A 22928-nucleotide genomic window follows, 5' to 3' on the forward strand; every position below is an offset into this window, starting at 1 on the left:
CACTGTTAATATCTTTCTTGAAATTTTTAAGCATGTGTACATATGTTTCATAATAATTCCATAGTCTCTGTTTGTCTATTTTTGTATTTCCATTACAAATGAAATCTGTAATCGGTACATTATTTTTCTTTTCTGTGGAATGTCTTACTGCTTTGGCCTGTGCCCTCATTTTCTTCTAGGAAAACTCACTCAAGGAAAGTATATGGAAGAAGGCCAGATCATAGTCTCTGTCGGCCCTACTGGGCTTAGAATACTGAGGCAGAAAATATCTAAGGTAAAAAGTTCCAGGCACCAGAAGAAAACTACACTCAATGCATGTTCTTATAGTATACAATTCTACCTCAAGAAACAAACAAACAAAAAATCACAAAACAGTAAACTAACATTATTCCTAGAGCAATTAAAAAGAGAACAAAAAACTCTCAATGTTACTAAAAGGAAAGAAATCATAAAGATCAGAGCAGAACTAAATGAAAAAGAATTAAAACAATGGCAAAGATCAATAAAACTAAAACCTGGTTCTTTGAAAAGATAAACAAACAAAAGAAATAAACCAATAACAGGACTCATCAACAAAAAAAGAAGATTCATATCAATAAAACTAGAAATGAAAAAGAAGTTGCAACTGACACCACAGAAATACAAATCATCATGAGAGAGTACTATAAGCAACTATATGACAATAAAAGGAACAACCTGGAAGAAATGGACAAATTCTCAGAACAGTACAACTTTCCATGACTGACCCATGAAGAAATAGACGAGATGTACAGACCAATCACAAGCACTTAAATTGAAACTATGATTAAAAATTTCCCAACAAACAAGAGCCCAGGGACTGATTGCTTCACAAGCAAATTCATGAAAGTGAAAGAAGAGAGTGAAAAAGTTGGCTTAAAACTCAACATTCAAAAAACAAAGATTATGGCATCCGGTCCCATCACTTCAAGGCAAATAGATGGGGAAACAATGGAAACAGTAACAGACTTTATTTTCTTGGATTCCAAAATCACTGTGGATGGTGACTGCAACCATGAAATTAAAAGACGCTTGCTCCTTGGACAAAAGCTACCACCATATTAAAAAGCATATTAAAAAGCAGACATGTTACTTTGCCGACAAAGGTCCGTGTAGTCAAAGCTATGGTTTTTCCAGTAGTCATGTATGGATGTGAGAGTTGGACTATAAATAAAGCTGAGTGCTGAAGAATTGATGCTTTTGAACTGTGGAGCTGAAGAAGCCTCTTGAGAGTCCCTTAGAAAGCAAGGAGATCCAACCAGTCCATCCTAAAGGAAATCAGTCCTGAATATTCATTGGAAGGACTGATGCTGAGGCTGAAGCTTCAGTACTTTGGCCATCTGATACAAAGAACTAACTCATTGGAAAAGACCCTAATTCTGGGCAAGATTGAAGGCAGGAGGAAAAGGCGACGACAGAGGATGAAATGGTTGGATGGGATCACCAACTTGATGGACAAGAGTTTTAGCAAGCTCAGGGAGTTGGTGATGGACAGGGAAGCCTGGCGTGCTGCAGTCCACGGGGTCACAAAGAGTCAGACACGACTGAGCAACTGAACTGAACTGAACACCTATCCTTCTCAAACTCTTCCAAAAAACTGCCGAAGGAAGAATACTCCCAAACTCAAGGCCACCATCACCCTGATACTAAAACCAGACAAGATAGCATAAGAAAATAAAATTAACACCAGTATCACTGATGAACAGTAGTAAAAATCCTCAAAATATGATTAGCATGCAATCAAACAACACATTAAAAGGATCACACACTATAATCAAGTGGGACTGATCCCAGGGATGAAAGCATTCCTCAATAAACACCAATCAATCAGTACAATATATCATACAAACAAACTGAAGGATAAAAACCATATGACAATAATCTCAATAGATGCAGAAAAAGCATTCAACAAAATTCAATATCCCTTTATGATAAAAACTTTTCAGAAAGTGGGCATAGAAGAAACTTACCTCAACACAGGGGCTTCCCTGGTGGCTCAGACAGTCAAGAGTCTGCCTGCAATGCGGAAGACCTGAGTTTGATCCCTGGGTCAGGAAGATCCCATGGAGAAAGGAATGGCTACTCACTCTAGTCCTCTTGCCTGCAGAATTCCATGGACAGAGGAACCTGGCAGGCTACAGTCCACGTGGTCACAAAGAGTTGGACATGACTGAGTGACCAACACGCACACCTCAACAAAACAAAGCCCATATATGACAAACCAACAGCAGACATTATTCTCAATGGTGAAAAAAATGAAAGCATTTTTTTTAAGATCAGGAAGAAGACACGGGTGCCCACTCTTGTCGCTATTAATTCAATATAGTTTTGGAAATCCTAGCCATGGCAATCAAGAACAAAAAGAAACAAAAGAAATCCAAATTGGAAAAGAAGTAGTAAAACTGTCAGTGTTTGCAGATGACATGATACTACACACAGAAAATCCAAAATATACCACCAAAAAACTAGCTAATCAATTAATTTAGTAAAGTTTCAGGGTACAAAATTAATACACAGAAATCTCTTGTATTCCTATCCACTGCTACTGCTATTGCTAAGTCACTTCAGTCGTGTTCGACTCTGTGCGACCCCATAGACGGCAGCCCACCAGGCTCCCCCATCCCTGGGATTCTCCAGGCAAGAACACTGGAGTGGGTTGCCATTTCCTTCTCCAATGCATGAAAGTGAAAAGTGAAAGTGAAGTCACTCAGTCGTGTCCAACTCTTAGCGACCCCATGGACTGCAGCCTACCAGGCTCCTCCGCCCATGGGATTTTCCAGGCAAGAGTACAGGAGTGGGGTGCCATTGCCTTCTCCGTTTCTATCCACTAACAACAAAAAAATGGCAACCCACTCCAGTATTCTTGCCTGGAGAATCCCAGGGACAGAAGAGCCTGGTGGGCTGCTGTCTATGGGGTCACACAGAGTTGGACACGACTGACACAATTTAGCAGCAGAAAATAGAAACAACAGAAAATGAGAAAGAAAAATTAAGGAAATAACTCCACTTACCACTACAACAGAAACAATACAATACATAGGAATTAACAACCTACCTAAGAAAAAGACCTGTATGCAGAAAACTATAAGATACTGATGAAAGAGGACACAAACAGATGGAGAGATATATCGTGTTCTTAGGTTGGGAGAATCAGTAATGTGAAAATGACTGTACTGCAGAAAGCAATCCACAGAGTCAATGCAATGCCTATCAAATTACCAAGGCCATTTTTCACATAACTAGAACAAAAAATTTTACAATTTGTATGGAAACACAACCTACCTTGAATAGCCAAAGCAATCTTAAGAAAAATGGAGATGGAGCAATCAGGCTCCCTGACTATAGACTATACTACAAAGCTACACTAATGAAGACAGTAGCATTATGGCACAAAAAAGAAACACAGATCAACGGAATAGAAAGCCCACAGAGAAACCCATAGACCTACGGTCACTGTGTCTTTGACAAAGGAGGCAAGAATATGCAATGAAGAAAGACAGCCTCTTCAGTAAGTGGTGATGGGAAAAGCTGGACAGCTACATGTAAAAGAGTGAAATTAGAACACTTCCTAACACCATACACAAAAGTAAACTCAAAATGGATTAAAGATCTAAATGTAAGGCTAGACAGACAAGTCTCAGAATGGCAGAAAATATCTGCAAACGGAGCAAATGACACAGGATAACAAGCAGCTCATGCAGATCAGTATCAAATAAACGCAATCAAAAAATGGGCAAACCAACATTTATCCACAGAAGACATACAGACAGCCAACAACATGATGACACATGAAAAGATGCTCAAACTCACTTATTATTAGAGAACTGCAAATAAAAACTACAATGAATTATCACCTAACACAGGTCAGAATGGCCATTATCAAAAAAGGCCTACAAACAATAAATGTTACAGAGGGTATGGAGAAAAGGAAATCCACTTGCACTATTGGTAGATATGTAAATTGATACAACCACTAGGCACAACAGTATGGAGGTTCTTTAAAAAACTAAAAATAAAACTACCCATATGACCCAGCAATCTAACTCCTGGGCATATACCCTAGAAAACCATAGCTCAAAAAGACACATGTACCCCAAGGCTCATTGCAGCACTATTTACAATAGCCAGGACATGGAAGCAATCTAAAAGTCCATCAACAGATAAAGAAGATGTAGCACATATATACAGGGGAACGTTATTCAGTCATAAAAAGGAATGAAAGTGGGTCATTTGTAGTGATGTGCATAAACCTAAGAGTCTGACACACCGAGTGAAGTAAGTCAGAAAGAGAAAAACAAATATTGTATATTAACACATATATATGGAATCTAGGAAAATGGTACTGATGAGTCTATTCACAGGGCAGGAACAGAGATGTAAACACAGAGAATGGACTTGTGGAAATGGTAGGAAGGAGAGGGTGTGCTGAATTTAGAGAGCAGCACTGACATATATACACCACCATGTTTAAAACAGATAGCTAGTTGGAAGATGCTGTTTAGCCCAGGGAGCTCAGCTTGGTGCTCTGTAATGACCCAGAAGGTTGGGAAGGGGGGTTGGGTGGGACAGTCTCAAGAGGGAGGGGATATATGTATATATATAACTGATTCACATAGGGCTTCCCTGATAGCTCAGTTGGTAAAGAATCCGCCTGCAATGCCGGAGACCTCAGTTCAGTTCCTGGGTTGGAAAGATCTGCTCGAGAAGGGATAAGCTACCCACTCTAGAACTCTTGGGTTTCTCATTGTGGCTCAGCTGGTAAAGAATCCGCCTGCAATGTGGGAGACCTGGGTTGGATCTCTAGGTTGGGAAGATCCCCTGGAGAAGGGAAAGGCTACCACTCCAGTATTCTGGCCTGGAGAATTCCACAGACTGTATAGTCCATGGGGTCACAAAGAGTCACACATGACAGAGCAACTTTCACTTTCTTTTTCACTTCCATAACTGATTTACACACTCAACACTGTAAAACAAATATATTCCTATTTTTTTTTAAAAACTGATGTATGAAAAATTCCCATATAAATGAAAATTAGACACTACTGGGCAAAGAATAGAGAGAGGAGAGCATACGACATAAACAGTTACCTAGCCAAAAGCTAAGCAGGGCCGGGCTGAGACATTAAGAGAGAAAGTCAAGAAACGTTTCATTCAGAGTCATGAAAGGTAAGTGCCTAGTCAAAAATACTGGGAAAGCTTAATGGCTACAACAAACTAATTGAGCCTAGACAGAACACTAATGTGTCTGGAAGTGCAAGCTGGTAAATAATTAAATAATGGCTATTCATTCAGAAAACAGGAATTACACTGAGTGCAAAAAAGGTAACAGAAAACTAAGAACCAACTCTCATATATTCTTAGTATACTAAATGTGATATAAAATGAGATGACAGGTACAAGAGACCTGGCTTTTTTTCTTCTTGAAAATGAATGTAAATAACAATAAAACAAATAAAAATTAATCAATACTTTCATCATCTAAACAATGACAATGGCTAAATTTTATTAAGCTTATTGCACACCACGGACCATGTTATGCATTCTCTCAATTTTTAAATAATTTATCTTGAATGCACTCAACACTATCTAGTTTATCTTATAACAAATACCATTTTAATATGTAATAGCTTGAGAAATCAAGGTTCAGAAAAATAATCAAATTTCACAAAACCAAGTAAATGGCTGAGCCCATAACTCAAACTCATGTCTTATCTCAATGAAGAGCATGCTAAGACTCTTTAAGGGAGGTAGTAGCCCAAAATATGGCCCACAATCTAAGGAGCTTCCAGTAGTGATGGAGACCAGATTAATACACACAAAACACCATAAAATTATTTTAGATTGACTACAAGATATAAACAGAGAAGCCCAATGGAAAAGAAGGTTCTTATTTAGACACACTCATTCATTGAACAAATGTTTCCGGAGACCCTGATATGTGCTAGGCACCGGTATGAGCAAAGGAGATAGATACCTCAGTATATCAACAAAATTCCTGCCTATGGAGATCACAGTCCTAATATGTATGTGCATGAGTGGAAAGGAAATGGCAAGAAAAAGTCAGATGGTGGTTAAGTGCATTTTAGAAAGAAGAGAGATTTTCAGGATTTTAAACTTTCTTTGATTAAATTTATATGCAGTGATTACTCAAAAATCAGATAAAGTTTAAAATGTCGAAACACTAACCAACAGAATGATCTGAGAGTATCAGGAAAAAATTGGCAGTACACTGATAACTCTCGAATTTGTGTGTATTTGAAATTTTTCATGATAAAAGAATAAAATATTCCAAGAATTCCCTGGTGGTCCAGTGGTTAGGACTCTGTGCTTTCACTGCCTAGGGCCCAGGCTCAATCCCTGGTAGGGAAACTAAGATCTCACAAGCTGTTCAGGATGCTCCCACTCTCAAAAAAGACAAAATATTTTCAGGAAACAAAGATTCTAGCCCCCTAAATTATTATAAATAGATATACAGATATTTTCATAAATAAATAATATAATATTATATTTGTGGACAAGTGTGAAGTGTTGGGTTTATTTCCAAAGTTGTACCAGTAAGGGTTTAATGTCATAGCTGATTTATATTACATATGATTTTGTTAACAAAATTGAAAGTCAACATACATATATATAAAAGCACAAATATGGGAATAATTTTTATTTAAAACTAAGTGTTTTCCTTCCCAGACCGTGTATTTCTTGAGAACACTGATAAATAACTTTGCATCTTTCTATTCCAAGTACATAACATGTGCTAGCATCTAACATAATCTTAATGTCTAATAGATAGTCATATCAAAAAGTTTAATATAGTTTATGTATTTTAACTCTGCTAAAAGGAAGACTCTTTAATCTACTCAATCTGAGGCACTGGTTTTGGTTATATTTAAGAAATTTAAATAGGCAATTATGTAGAAACCATTATATTTTAATTCTATTTCACAAGATGTAGGATTCTTAGCATATTCTATCTATGTTATGCTAAATTGCTTCAGTCGTGTTCGACTCCGTGGGACCCCATGGATAGCAGCAGCCCACCAGGCTCCTCTGTCCACGGAATTCTCCAGGCAAGAACATCGGAGTGGGTTGCCATTTCCTTCTCCGTAATATGCTGTCCAGGTTGGTCATAACTTTCCTTGAGTTATGACCATCTATTCCATGCATAGATTTCCTTCCATCTATTCTATCTATAGATGATGAAAACCATTAACCTTAAAAGGTAAGATATTAATTTCTTTTAAATGAGACAGATTATTTAAATGTAAGACATAACCTGAGTACTCCCTTCCTTGCATATGAGGAAGGTAAAATACTGCTACTAGAAATTTGTCCCAAAGAAAAAATTTGAGTAAAAATGCTACCACCATCACTACTGCCCTGCAAACTTTTCCCACCTATTTAAATAGTTATGATCCACAGGGAATTATGAGGCAGAAACCTAAAAGCAATAACCACACAGTTATCCTGCTACAAAAATAAGGAAATGCCTTTTAACAATCTCTTCATATGAACACTTGCTATTTTGTCTTAACATTTTTTTCAGTGCCTGTAATGAAGTACAAGGCTCACTTCACCTTGATCTCATTTCTCAGTTAAATTCTGGATATTTAAACACTTAAAACTTTTTTCAACAAAATTTACTTCTAAGTATAAACATATTCCCTTAAGTCAAATGCCAAAATGAAATCACTACATTGTTTCTAAAGACAACTAAAGAAATAAAATGTACTAAAATCCAAGATTATTCTGAGTGCTGCTAAAAAGCAAAGAAGGAACTTGAATGATACATGGCACCCTTAAACAACCTTCAAACACTGTACCGACTAAACTCCAGGGCGGGGGGTGGCGACTACTGTCACAGGATACATTAAATGCTAACTCACAGGTGGTAGCAGACATATTCTATTATCCTTTGGCATGTAACACTTTTTCAGCACTATTAAATCTGATTTATTGTCATAAAAAGTTCTGATTAATAAAGGAGAAACACAACATGGTCTTTGCTATTCTTTCCCAATATAAATTTGTGTTCAAACAAGTTTGTGGTTTTTTTTTTTTAATTGAGACTTAATTCTTTTTAGATTTACAAAAATACATGTAACTTGGCCTTCACTTTAATACATCAATACTCAAATTTTATCAATTCCATGTTCTTTGAATTAAAATAGTAATGAACACAAGTTAATATAATCTATAATTACATGTCCTATGAGTACATTCAGGCAATTTTGTTTTAAATTGTGATGTCTTTTGTTTTTTAATTTGTTTCCTAGCTAGGAAGTTCTGGTTCTTCACAGAAATAACTGACCTAGAAAAATGGAGACACTACCTCACAGAGGATAAGGTCAGACAGGGCAGTCTGACAAAGCGCCTCTGAATATTGCTATCAGAAACTGTCGTTCTAAGTAGCTCCGACCTTGATAATAAAATCTGTAACACAACCAACCTGAATACAGAATCCAAAACTGGTGTTGATCTAGGAGTGAGAACAATGCAAGAAAAATATTAGTACTGTATGAAACATCTTTGTAGTATATAAAAAACTTTGTTTTTCAATATAGTGCGAAAGTAGAGAAAAATATGATCATCAGATGCATTATTCCATAAAATCTGGTATCTATTAATAATAAAAAGAATCAGACAAAATACGAAAACTTCCTTAACCAGCAGAGACAAACATAATATGGATATATTTTAAGTCTGAAATCACATCTATTTACCATTTCAGTGACAGTCCAATGAATAAAGACAAAAAATATTTTTCTAAATTTAAAAATCACTGAAACGTATTAAAAAATACATAAATACATGCAGAAAACAGTACAGAATGAATTGTCAATAAAGATGTTAGTACTTTCTAAATTGATGTAATTGCAATAAAAAATATCCAGTAATTATTGTGCAATCTGACCAGTTAATTTGCTACTAACTGTGGTATCTGAGTTCTACAATGTCCTCTTGATTCACTTTCATTTTTAATTTTCTTGAATATGTCTTTACTTTGCAGCTTGAGTCTTCATTATACCATTATGTGGATATTCTATTCATCTGTTTCTACTGTACACTGGTTTTATTTGGTTTTTCATCCCTGTATCCTTTTAGGCTAGACAGAGATTGTCTAACTTGTTTTCTCAGATACTATATAGAGAAAATAAAGATAATTAAAGCTTTTGGTAATATTATCTTTCCAGGGATAGAATAACATTTCTTTTTAACAGGCAGCTTAAAGCAAAGGATACTAGTAAAGCTCGGATCATTGTAAACCAGTGATAGAGATGACTAAACACTGGGCTTTAATTCCTATAAAGCCTGGTCTATTTCAGTTACTATTTAGTGCTTCTTAAAAGGGGGAGACTTGTTCACATTTGGCAGTATATGGAAACACTTTCCATCATCACAATGAAAACACAAGAAGGGGTTGGTACAGGTGTCTACTGAATAGAGAGAGGGATGTGGCTAAACATCTTTCAGTGTACAAGACAGTTTCCCACAACAAAGAATTATCTCATCCACAGTGTTAACAGTGCTGAAATTGAGAAACATTGATTTAGAGTATAGTTTCTTCAGATTTTAACATAAAATCTAAGAGATTTAAGGAAAAAGTTTTCTTCTTAGAGGTCATGAACTCAAACTTTTATCTTCCTAGTCCAGTAAGTGTGATAGGATTAACTACTTAACTTCTCAGCCTCTTGGTGGTCTTTTCTAGAATCTGCACACCATAGGGGATAAAGAAAGCCCAAGTGTCAGTCTCAATATACTAGTTTTCTTTTCCCCCTAGAGCTTTAACCCTGTAATTTTTCGCAGCTTTGGACACTATATGATATCCTAAAGATTATTTAATTTTTATTCAGCTTTTCCAGTGACTCTCAATAGTAGAGCTGATTCAGATTACCTTCTCTACCTGACAAGATTCTAAATATATATGAGAACAAAAGGACAAGCAGCAGCACTATACTCCCGAAGAACAATGACATGGCTGGCTTGGCTTGCCCCACCAGATTTCAAGCCATTCTAACAAACACACAAGAAAAAAACATTTTTTTAATTAAAAAAAGGAAACCAAAAACCCGAAAAATAAGACGACAACAACAACAAAAAATCCTCAAATAAACAAAGAAATACTAATTACACTATGTGCTACTAGAATAGGAATGTGGAGAGGGGGAGGGTAGAAAAGATAAATCCTCCAAATAAGCTAAACATACATGGAGACAAATGACAAAAGCAGGCATTAAAGACTGATGGAAAAAGGACCGAGTCTTTCCTGAGGCAACTGGTTACACAAATAAAATAAGAAAGTAAACATTTAACAACTACCTCACAGCATATACAGTCAATTTTAGGTGGAACAAAGAGAAAAAAAAACAAAAACGAGTGTATGGCAGCTAAAAACAAAATGAATGAAAAAACTACCAAACATAATCAAACTGTAAAATGGACAACAGTCATGGTCAGATATTTAACTGAAGAGGAAATACAGATGGCAAATAAGCACATGAGATCACCATCATTAGCCATTAGAGAATTACAGACTAAAACTACAGCAAGGTATTATTTCACAAATAACTGAATGACTAATATAAAATAATAGTGATGACACCAAATGCTGGCAAGGACACAAAGAAACTGGATCATTCACATATTACTGATGAAAATGTAAAATGGTATGCTCACTATGGAAAAGAAAATGGCAGTTTTTTATAAACTAAACATGTATTTGCCACATGACCCAGTAAAATAAACTTTCAGGTGGCATTTATCCCAGAAAAAAAAAAAAAAAAACTAACGTCAAAACAGAAAACTGTTGACGAATGTTCATAGCATCTTTATTCCTAATAGCAAAATACTGGAAATAATGCTAATGTCCTTCAACAGGTGAAGATGAAACAAACTGGTACATCTATACCTTGGAAATGTTACTCAGCAATAAAAACAAACTTACTGATGTACACAAAAAATAAGGAAATTGTTCTTAGTGAAAAATTCCATCCCTTTTTAGATGGATACAGTATGATTCCACTGAGATAATATTTTTGAAATAACAAAATTATAGAGATAGAAAAAGATTCGTGGTTTTCAGGGACTGGGTACTACAAAAGGGTATCTCCTGAGGGATCCATGTGATGGAACCATTCCGTATCTTGACTGTGGTGGTGGTCACATAAATCTAAACAGTGATCGAACTGTATACAACACACACACATACACAAAGTACATTAAAAAAACGGGTGAAATCTGAATACACAACTGTATTTCCTCACTGTTCGTCACTAATTCAGCACTATTCAGCAATAATACTGAATTATGCTATTGCTGAATAAGATGTCATACTATTAGGACAAACTAGGTTTCTTTCTGTGTTTCCCCGGGTAAGTCTCTTTCCCTCTCTGAGCCTCAGGTCCTGTCTGTAGATGGATTCTAATTCCACTAGTTTCTTCTAGGCTAGAAGGTACAAAGAAACTCATTCTTAGACTGCAGATGTACTACAGGGATTCCATTGAAAAGAAAGGCAGAAATGCAACAAATTCAGGACACTCAGTCTCTGTGCCCAGATGAATGCCAGACAGCTCAGAGACAGAGGAGCAATCATATGGCCCCAAAGACCACTTATTCATGAGCAGGGACAATATACCGCCTTGAAGTGCTCCTTTCCAAATTCTGAACAGTCAGTGGCTTCATGTCTGGTTCTAACTGTTGCTTCCTGACCTGCATACAGGTTTCTCAGGAGGCAAGCAAAGTAGTCTGGTATTCTCATCTAGATCTTGAAGAATTTTACACAGTTTGTTGTGACCCAAACAGTTAAAGGTTTGGCATAGTCAATGAAGCAGAGTAGATGTTTTTCTTAAATTCCCTTCCTTTTTCTATGATCCAACGGATGCTGGCAATTTGATCTCTGGTTCATCTGCTTTTTCTAAATCCAGCTTGTACATCTGGAAGTTTTTGGTTCATGTACTGCTGAAGCCTAGGTTGAAGGATTTTGAGCACTACCTTGCTAGCATGTCAAATGAGTGCAACTGTGCGGTAGTTTGAACATTCTTTGGCATTGCTGTTCTTTGGGATTGGAATGAAAACTGACCTTTTCCAGTCCTATGGCCACTGCTGAATTTCCCAAATTTGCTGACATACTGAGTGCAGTACACACAGCATTATCTTTCAGGATTTGAAATAGCTCAGCTGGAATTTCAACACCTCCACTAGCTTTGTTTGTAAGTAATGCTTCCTATGGCCCACTTAACTTCACACTCCAGGATATCTGGCTCTAGGTAAATGATCACACCCGCATGGTTATTTGGGTCATTAAGACTTTTTCTGTACAATTCTGTGTATTCTTGCCACCTCTTCTTAATCTCTTCTGCTTCTGTTAGCTCCTTGCCATTTCTGTTCTTTATTGAGCCCACCTTTGCATGAAATGTTCCCTTGGTATCTCCAATTTTCGAGTAGAAATCTCTAGTCTTCCCCATCCTATTGTTTTCCTCTATTTCTTTGCTTTGTTCACTTAAGAAGGCTTTTTTATCTTGTGTTTCTATTCTCTGGAATTCTGCATTCAGTTGGGTATAACTTTCCCTTTCTCCCTTGCCTTTCACTTCTCTTCTTTATTTCAGCTATTTGTAAAGCCTTCTCAGACAACCATTTGCCTTTCTGCATTTGTTTTTCTTTGGGATGGTTATCCTAAGTTTGTTTTCTAAGTCTGTGAGTCTGTTTCTCCTTTTTAAGTAAATTCATTTGTATCATTTTTTATATTTCAATTATAAGTGATATCATACAATATTTTCTTTCTCTGGCTTACGGCACTTAGTATGATAATCTCTTAGGTCGATCCATGTTGCTGAATATAGCATTACTTTATTTTAAAATTTAACTGTTGTTTTATATTGAAGTATAGTTTATTTGCATATTTTTATTTTTTATGGCTGAATAATTCCATTATGTGTGTACACACACACACACACACACATACACACACTACATCTTCTTTATCCATTCCTCTGTCAATGGACATTTTGGTTGCTTCCATTTTTGGCTATTTGAAGTAGTGCTGCAATGAACATTGACACGCATGTATCTTTTCAAATTATGGTTTTCTCTGGATATATCCAGAGAAAATGCTCAGGAGCAGGACTGCTGGATCATATGGAGAAGGCAATGAATGGCACCCCACTCCAGTACTTTTGCCTGGAAAGTCCCATGGACAGAGGAGCCTGGTAGGCTGTAGTCCATGGGGTCGCTAAGAGTCAGACACGACTGAGTGGCTTCACTTTCACGCATTAGAAAAGTAAATGGCAACCCACTCCAGCGTTCTTGCCTTGAGAATCCCAGGGACGGGGGAGCCTGGTGGGCTGCTGTCTATGGGGTCGCACAGAGTTGGACATGACTAAAGCGACTTAGCAGCAGCAGCAGCAGGTCTGCTGGATCATATGGTAGTTCTATTTTTACTTTTTTATGGAATCTCCACACATTCTCCATAGTAGCTGTATCAATTTATATTCCCACCAGCAGTACAGGCTGGGTCAGGAAGATTGTCTGGAGTAGGAAATGGCAATCCACCCAAGTATTCTTGCCTGGAAAATTCCATGGGCAGAGGAGCCTGGCAGGTTATAATCCATGGGGTTGCAAACAGTCAGACATGACTGAGCACTCATGTACAGCAATGCAGGAGGGCTCCTTTTTCTCCATACCCTCTCTAGCATGTATTGTTTGTAGACTTTTTGATGATGGCCATTCTGACTAGCAGGATGTAGTTAATATGCAGAGTAAAAGGTAATTAGACAGAAATGAGTTAGGCCTGTGAGGCAATAATGGAACAAAAAGGGAAATGTGGTAAGCCAGTGTATGTAAGATTATTGAATAGAACAAAGAGTTCATACTATTGCTTCAAATCAAGACATTTACTATTAATGAAATAGAACTAGAAGTCAAAAATAAAGCAACACATATGTCAAGTGATTTTCAATAGAGATGCCAAAGCAATTCAATGGAAAAATAAGTCTTTTCAAAAAATGGTGTTCGTACAATTGGATATTCATTTCCCAAGAACAAAAGAATTTCTACCTTTCCCTTGTACCATGAACAAAAACCACCTTCTATTGTAGACCTAAATATAAAATTAAAAAGCATAAATCTTTTAAAAGAAAACCTCTATGACCTAGATTTGGGCAGAAGTGCCTTAGTTTATTCAGTATGATATAACAGACATACCATAACTTGGGAGCTTAAAAAAAAATATTTCTCACAGTTTAGGAGGTTGGGGAATCCATGATCAAGATTTGAGCACATCAAGGTTTGAGCAGATCAATGTCTGGTGAGGGCCTGCTTTCCGGCTCATAGATGGTGTCTTTTCACTATATCCTTAAGTAGTAAAAGGGAAAAGGAGCTTTCTAAGGCTCCTTTTACAAGGGCACTAATCCCATTCATGAGGCCAGAGTTTAGCCTCATCACCTCCCAAAGGCTTCACCTCCTATCATCACTCTGCAGGTATTACAAAATATGAACTTGGGGAGATGCTAGCGTTCAGTCCATAGCACTGAGAAATGGTCACAAACTAAAGGAAACTAGAGAAACTTGACAGCCAAATGCAATGTGGTAGCTTGGACTGATCCTAAAACACAAAGAGGACACTGATGTAAACACTGATGAACTCTAAGGTCTCAACTTAACAGTAATGTCATTTCTTGGTTTTGACAATTATATCATGGTCATGCAAATTTTTAACAATGAGGAAAACTGGGTGACAAGTATAAGGTAAAACTCTACTTTGTACTAACACACAGCTTTTTTCACTCTAAATTATTAAAACCTGAGTTTTTAATATTTTAAAATATTTTCTTAAAATGGGCAAAGAGTTGATCGAAAAATACATACACTGTGCCAGACTCACAGGACAATAATGATGATGTCTACTCTGCATACAAAGGTGAAATGAGAGGGGGGGAAGTTAATGCACGATGGTTCTCCAGTAACTAACTTCTACACCTTTCTCACCTCCTTCCTAACAATTTGGGACTCATCAACTTCTCAGTCTTTCCTTGACTACCTACATAAAGGAGAGGATGATTTTAAGTGAAAAAGGCAGAGTAAATATAAAGGAAAAGAAGAGAATACATGAGGACTGGAGGCTGAAAGATGTGAAGACTGTACTAGGGGTCAGGTTTGGACTGTTTTTAAAAGATAAAATTTTTACAAGTAGGGTCTAGGCACAGAAAGCAAATCTACAAGTATAAAAGGTGGGAAAAAAAGGTTTTGTTTTAGAAAAAAAGCTTGCTGTGCATTACGCATACAGCTTAGTTATGGTTATTTCTTGAAGAAGCTACAGAAAAAATAATTTCCATACCCTTAGATAACTGCAATATTAAAGAGATTAATACTGGCAACTGAGGTGCTAAGTAAGGAGACCTGACTTAACTTGGATAGGAGATAACTCTGAGTCTTTAAAAAATGGCCTATTTTAAAATTTGTTCAGTTCTCTGTTGATCTTATAAACTTAAGAGACCATAATCAGTCACCTTCATTTTGAAGTATTGTGACTTTATGTGTATTTGATTCAGATGGCCTAAAAACCAGTTTGTTTCTTCAGGCTAGTCACTTGCGAAATGGGAATGTGTCTACGTAGTAGAAATGCTTACAAAATCACAAATTTTGAAATGTAAACAACAAAGAGTACTTCTCATCACAAATAGCAGAAAAATGACTTGAGGATAAAATAATTATAAGATTACACAGATATCTCAGAATCCAAAAAGGAACAAAAGATGTGGGTCTCACAGACTATATATCTAGGAAGTTGTTAACCATAACGGTTCTCTTCATCTCTCACTGTTGCTTCTTTTTTGAAGTTTGAGGCTTCGTACTAGAAAAAAACTAAAAGTTATATGTGTACCTATTCAAAGAGGACCACTCACATTACTCCAAGTTTAGCACTATACAGGCTAGGTGTCCATCCTTGATCTGATCATCAAAGACTAGGAGAAAGAAGGATGCTGCAATACAAAAGAAAGCCATTCAGGTTTTCTGATACTGAAGGGAAAAAGGCAGTTTTCAGAAAAACTGTTATCTTCAACAAAGAAGGTAATTTTCAGCACAGTTAAAAAATAATATAAATGTATGTGACATTTTGGGGCCTCCCATATATCTTACAGGCAGATTATCAAATGTAATTCATGTTTTCATATCTTAAATCTTTAAAAGAAAAACACTACATTTTTTGTTTGTATTACATGGGATATCAACTAAATAGTTCAAGAATACAGTATTTTCTGAGCTCCCAGATATTTTTCTATGACCTTATATTTAAGGTGACTACCATGTCTGAAATCAAATTTTGCACTGGTCTGATAAATAACCTCGAACAGGAATGGTCTGATACAGCTGCTGCTGCTAAGTCACTTCAGTCGTGTCTGACTCTTTGTGACCCCATGGACTGTAGCCCACCAGGCTTCTCTGTTCATGGGGATTCTCTAGGCAGGAATACTGGAGTGAGCCGCCATGCCCTCCTCCGGGGAACTTCCCAACCCAGGGATCGGACCCAGGTCTCCCACAATGCAGGCAGACGCTTTACCATCTGAGACACCATGGAAACCCATATTTCCTCTTATTTTGCTACTATTTTAAATTACCTTAGAAAATCAGTGTCACAGTAAACTACCTCTTCTCCTTCACACCATAATTTAGCTCTATTAAAATATTATTTTAAAAACTAGTTCAAAATTCATTGGCTAATGAGAACTTCAGTTTTGGGGAAAAGAAAGTTTAAAAATGTCTGGATTTAGGTGCTCCTACATGATACGGCATTCCAACTGTATTTTCATATCAAAAGTAAAGTTGGCCTCTGAAGGGTGACATTTTCAATAAACTTTTATGACTACACAGTATGCAAAAAGGTAAAAAATGAAAAATTTTTATACAATGTTTGTGTATGTGTGTGTATACATATATATAATCTAATCTCTGATTCAAGGGTCCCCCCCTCCATATACGAACATTCAATCAGAAACAAAGGAAACGAGTTTCCTTAACTTCACAAAAAGGTCGATGAGTAAACAGATGATTGAAAAAAAAATTTAATAGACCATATATTCCAATGGTTCTCAAAATACATAAAACAATATGCAGAGGAAATTCCATCCCTTTGCCCCTCCTTTCCTATATCTATATATCCATTCTTCAAACAAACAGACCCATTTGAAACATACCATATCATGAGGGTAACCAGAATTACTGATTTCTTATGCACCCTTGTGGAGTTCCTCTAAGAGTATATAAGTAGACACAAACATATGTATTGACTTCTCTCCCATATCTTATATTTACTTTGAAAAAAATAATATAAAGCTATATGTAGAACAGTACAACTTGCTTTCACTTAATGAGATAATATGAAGTTATTTTTAATTATCATTACATTTAAACTACTAATGATAAAGACAAATATAAGGCTAAATAAAAGGCCTCATTTAAATGTTATACACACTACTCACAGATTTAGGTTTGTCAGCAGTACTGATGTAAAACCATATTAAGAATATGTTAACGATTTATATGACTGTAAATGAGAAATGAGATTTCCTGGGAGTTAGCAGAGGTTGCTTACCTATCTTCAGTAAAACATTAACTTCAGTGAGATCTCAAATGGCCTCTGTAAAAAGTATGGCAACTCCAAGGCTTAAGCTTAAACCTGACCACAATTAATATGTGAATAAACAAGTTACCTAATTAAAGTCAAGAACCATGGAGACTATAGAGATGAACTAGTTATTTAAACTAAGACTAGTCCAGAGTTAACAACATGACTAATAAGATGCTTTATATAATCCATAAGTATGATTCATTTCTACAAATAGTTTACTAGGTAAAATATAAGGACCCTGAGTGTAGGGTCTTATAAGGCTATGCTTTAGTCCCATGTCTATCAATCACAAGCTGCAGGTCCACAGACAAGTTGCTTACATCTATAGCTTCAGTTATCTCATCTGCAAAATGTAGATGATAAAAAGCTGTAACGATTTAATTAGACAATACTTTAAAAAGTACCTGGTATGAAGTAAAAGGACTTCCTTGGTGGTTCAGATGGTAAAGAATCTGCCTGAAATGCAGAAGACCTGGGTTGGATCCCTGGGTCAGGAAGACCCCCTGGAGAAGGGAATGGCAACCCACTCCAGTATTCCTGCCTGAAGAATTCCATTGACAGAGGAGCCTGGCAAGCTACAGTCCATGGGGTTGCAGAGAGCCAAACACTAATGAGTAACTAACACACACACACACACACAAAGTAAAAAGTTATCAATAATGCTGTGTGTCATTGATGTTCAAGATATTATCTTCTAGTATCTTGGGGATAGAGATATCTCTAAGGGAATCTCTTAGGGAAAGAGAAATTAAAAATACAAACAAAACATCTTTAACTATCATCGTCAAAATGCTGATAGAAAAATATGGAAAGCAAGCATATACAGAAATAATTAGACTGCAAGGACTTACAGAAATGTTGAATGCAAGAGGAATAAAATTATTTTAAACTATTTATCTGAAAAGAACTCCCCACTTGTTTGAAAGTTATTTCACAAATGCACACTTCAATCTTTCCTGTTATTTTGAAAAGTACATACTAAGTGCTTTCTTATGTTTCTTTTTCATGTACTTTAAAACCTTACTATTAACTTGAAAATCATTCTACCATGTTACTTGTGATTAATATGTCAACAATTGTTTAAAACAACTGTTTTTCATCTTCAATGTCATATTAAGGTCAGTACAGTAGCAACACCAACATATGACATGAATTGAGATCTATATGAGTAAGGGACTGTAAAACTCACAATCAATTATGATCTGCGTATGAGTAATTTGAAAGCATGTATTAAATCAGTAAAAAACTAATTTTAGGTTTGCATTTCCTAAAAAAATATTAATTTCACCTGCTTCCACATCTTCATATTAAAAAAAGGACATGCATATAGACTTACTCTGAGGGCACTAGCTGAATGGGTGCAACCTGAGCTGAAGTTTACAGAGATTCTGGAGAAGTAATAACAATGCAAAAGCCACAGTCTGCTCAAAGATAAAAGGCTAGCAAGAGACTTACCTGCACAAACCTGGAACCACAAAGAAGGCTAACAAACCAAACCTTGACATAAGAGTAAAACTACCCTACTCTTTCTACCTTCATGGGTCTACAAAGAAAGCTGAGTTGGTAGCGAGCAAACATAACTTAAAAACAATTTCTTTGAAGTTATAACCATGATCAGCCCTCACATGGACTCATTCACATTAACTTAGTAATACAAAAAAAATCTTTAAGCTTAAATTTAAAGTGATCTAAGACCACCATCAGTTCAGTTCACTTTCTCAGTCATGTCTGACTTTGCAATCCCATGGACTGCAACACTCTAGGTTTCCCTGTCCATCACCAACTCCTGGAGCTTACTCAAATTCATGTCCATTGAGTCAACGATGCCATCAACCATCTCATCCTCTGTCGTCCCCTTCTCCTCCTGCCTTCAATCTTTCCCAGGATCAGGGTCTTTTCAAATGAGTCAGTTCTTCGCATCAGGTGGCCAAAGGATTGCAGTCTCAGCATCAGCTGAGGGACTCTCAGCTGAAGAGACTGTTGAAGGGACTCTCAACAATTTTCTCCAACACCACAGTTCAAAAGCATCAATTCTTCGGCCCTCAGCTTTCTTTACACTCCAACTCTCACATCCAAACATGACTACTGGAAAAACCAAAGCTTTGACTAGATGGACCTTTGTCAGCAAAGCAATGTGTCTGCTTTTAAATATGCTGTCTAGGTTGGTCATAACTTTTCTTTCAAGAAGAAAGCATCTTTTAATTTCATGGCTGAAGTCAACATCTGCAGTGATTTTGGAGCCCCCCCAAAATAAAAGTCTGGCACTGCTTCCATTGTTTCCCCATCTATTTGTTATGAAGTGATGGGACCAGATGCCATGATCTTAGTTTTCTGAATGTTGAGTTTTAAGCCAACTTTTTCACTCTTCTTTTTCACTTTCATCAAGAGGTTTTAGTTCTTTGCTTTCTGCCATAAGTGTGGTATCATCTGCATACCTGTGGTTATTGATATTTCTCACGGTAATCTTGATTCCAGCTTGTGCTTCATCCAGTGTGTCTCATGAGGTACTCTGCATATAAGTTAAATAAGCAGAGTGACAATATACAGCCTTGACATACTCCTTTCCAATTTGGAACCAATCTGTTGTTCCATGTCAAGTTCTAACTGTTGTTCTTTGACCTGCATACAGATTTCTCAGGAGGCAGGTCGGGTATTCCCATCTATTGAAGAATTTTCCACAGTTTGTTGTGATCCACACAGTCAAAGGCTTTGGCATAGTCAATAAAGCAGAATTAGATGTTTTTCTGGAACTCTCTTGCTTTTTCCATGATCCAAAGAAGTTGGCAATTTGATTTCTGGTTCCTCTGCCTTTTCTAATCCAGCTTGAACATCTGGAAGGTCATGGTTCACATACTGTTGAAGCCTAGCTTGGAGAATTTTGAGTATTACTTTACTAGCGTGTGAGATGAGTGCAATTGTGCCGTCATTTGAGCATTCTTTGGCATTGCCTTTCTTTGGGACTGGAATGAAAACTGACATTTTCCAGTCTTGTGGCCACTGCTGAGTTTTCCAAATTTACTGGCATATTGAGTGAAGCACTTTCACAGCATCATCTTTTAGGATTTGAAATAGCTCAGCTGGAATTCCATCACCTCCACTAGCTTTGTTCCAAGGGATGCTTCCTAAGGCCGATTTGACTTCACATTCCAGGATGTCTGGCTCTAGGTGAGTGATCACACCATTGTCATTAGCTGGGTCATGAAGATCTTTTTTGTATAGTTCCTCTGTGTATTCCTGCCACATCTTTTTAATATCGTCTGCTTCTGTTACATCCATACTGTTTCTGTCCTTTATTGTGCCCATCTTTGCATGAAATGTTCCCTTGGTATCACGAACTTTCTTGAATAGATCTCTAGTCTCTTCCATTCTATTGTTTTCCTCTATTTCTTTGCACTGATCACTGAGGAAGCTTTTCTTACCTCTCCCTGCTATTCTTTGGAACTCTGCATTCAAATGGGTATATCGTTCCTTTTCTCCTTTGCCTTTTCATTCTTTTCAAAGCTATTTGTAAGGCCTCCTCAGACAACCATTTTACCTTTTTGCATTTGTTTTTTTTGGGGATGGTCTTGAACACTGCCTCCTTTACAATGTCATGAACCTCCATCCATCATTCTTCAGGCACTCTATCAGATCTAATCCCTTGAATCTATTTGTCACTTCCACTGTATAATCATAAGGGATTTGATTTAGGTCATACCTGAATGGTCTTGTGGTTTTCCCTACTTACTTCAATTTAAGTCTGAATCTGGCAATAAGGAGTTCATGATCTGAGCCACAGTCAGCTCCTGGTCTTGTTTTTGCTGACTGTACAGAGCTTTTCCAGGTTTGGCTGTAAAGAATATAATCAATCTGATTTCAGTACTGACCTTCTGTCGATGTCCATGTATAGAGTCTTCTCTTGTGTTGTTGGAAGACGGTGTTTGCTATGACCAGTGCGTTCTCTTGGCAGAACTCTATTAGCCTTTGCCCTGCTTCATTCTGTACTCCAGGGCCAAATTCGCCTGTTACTCCAGGTATTTGACTCCCTACTTTTGCATTCCAGTCTCCTATAGTGAAAAGGACATCTTTTTTGGGTGTTAGTTCTAGACGGTCTTGCAGGTGTTCACAGAACCGTTCAACTTCAGCTTCTTCAGTATCACTGGTCGGGGCACATACTTGGATTACCGTGATATTGAACGGCTTGCCTTGGATACAAACAGAGATCATTCTGTCGTTTTTGAGATTGTACCCAAGTACTGCATTTCGGACTCTTTTGTTGACCATGATGGCTAATCCATTTCTTCTATGGGATTCTTGCCCGGAGTAGTAGATATAATGGCTATCTGAGTTAAATTCAGCCATCCAGTCCATTTTAGTTCCCTGATTCCTAAAATGTCGATGTTCACTATTGCCATCTCCTGTTTCAGTTCAGTTCAGTCACTCAGTCATGTCCAACTCTTTGTAACCCCATGAACTGCAGCACACCAGGCCTCCCTGTCCATCACCAACTCCTGGAGTCCACCCAAACCCATGTCCATTGAGTCGGTGATGCCATCCAGCCATCTCCTGGATCCAGTTGTCCCCTTCTCCTCCTGCCTTCAGCCTTTCCCATCATCATGGTCTTTTCTGATGAGTCAGCTCTTCGCATCAGATGGCCAAAATATTGGAGTTTCAGCTTCAACATCAGTCCTTCCAATGAACACCCAGGATTGATCTCTTCCAGGATGGACTGGCTGGATCTCCTTGTAGTCCAAGGGACTCTCAAGAGTCTTCTCCAACACCACAGTTCAAAGGCATCAATTCTTCGGCACTCAGCTTTCTTTATAATCCAACTCTCACATCCATACATGACCACTGGAAAAATCATAGCCTTGACTAGATGGACCTTTGTTGGCACAGTAATGTCTCTGCTTTTTTAATATGCTATCTAGGTTGGTCATAACCTTCCTTCCAAGGAGTAAGCATCTTTTAATTTCATGGTTGCAGTCACCATCTGCAGAGATTTTTGGACCACTTCCAAATTGGAACCTAACATTCCAGGTTCCTATGCAATAATGCTCTTTATAGCATTGGACTTTACTTCCATCACTAGTCACATCCACAACTGGGTATTGTTTTTGCTTTGGCTCAGTCTCTTCTTTCTTTCTGGAGTTATTTCTCCACTGATCTCCAGTAGCATATTGGGCACCTACCGACCTGGGAAGTTCATCTTTCAGCATTCTTTTTGCCTTTTCATACTGTTCACAGGGTTCTCAAGGAAAGAATACTAAAGTGGTTTGCCATTCCCTCCTCCAGTGGACCACGTTGTGTC

General features: G+C 37.2%; 1 protein-coding gene across 8 annotated transcripts in view; it reads right to left on the reverse strand.

The window, feature by feature from the left end:
- The window catches only part of JMJD1C (jumonji domain containing 1C), a 317588-nt gene that overhangs the window by 139241 nt on the left and 155419 nt on the right, over positions 1-22928 (reverse strand). For 6 of the 8 annotated variants that reach the window (XM_055590393.1, XM_055590377.1, XM_055590463.1 and 3 more), the window contains exon 3: positions 8465-8494. The exons of 1 other annotated variant lie outside the window; for it this stretch is intronic. Coding sequence is in view for 5 of the 7 variants with exons in the window: in XM_055590377.1 (XP_055446352.1) it covers positions 8465-8494 (30 nt within the window). In the remaining 2 variants the exon portion in view is untranslated. Of the gene's footprint in view, positions 1-8464; positions 8495-15914; positions 15993-22928 lie in introns of all 8 variants that reach the window. One more of the 8 variants, XM_055590424.1, reaches the window with a different exon arrangement.

Source organism: Bubalus kerabau, chromosome 1 (genome assembly GCF_029407905.1).
Source record: "Bubalus kerabau isolate K-KA32 ecotype Philippines breed swamp buffalo chromosome 1, PCC_UOA_SB_1v2, whole genome shotgun sequence".
NCBI classification, from domain to species: Eukaryota; Metazoa; Chordata; class Mammalia; order Artiodactyla; family Bovidae; genus Bubalus; species Bubalus kerabau.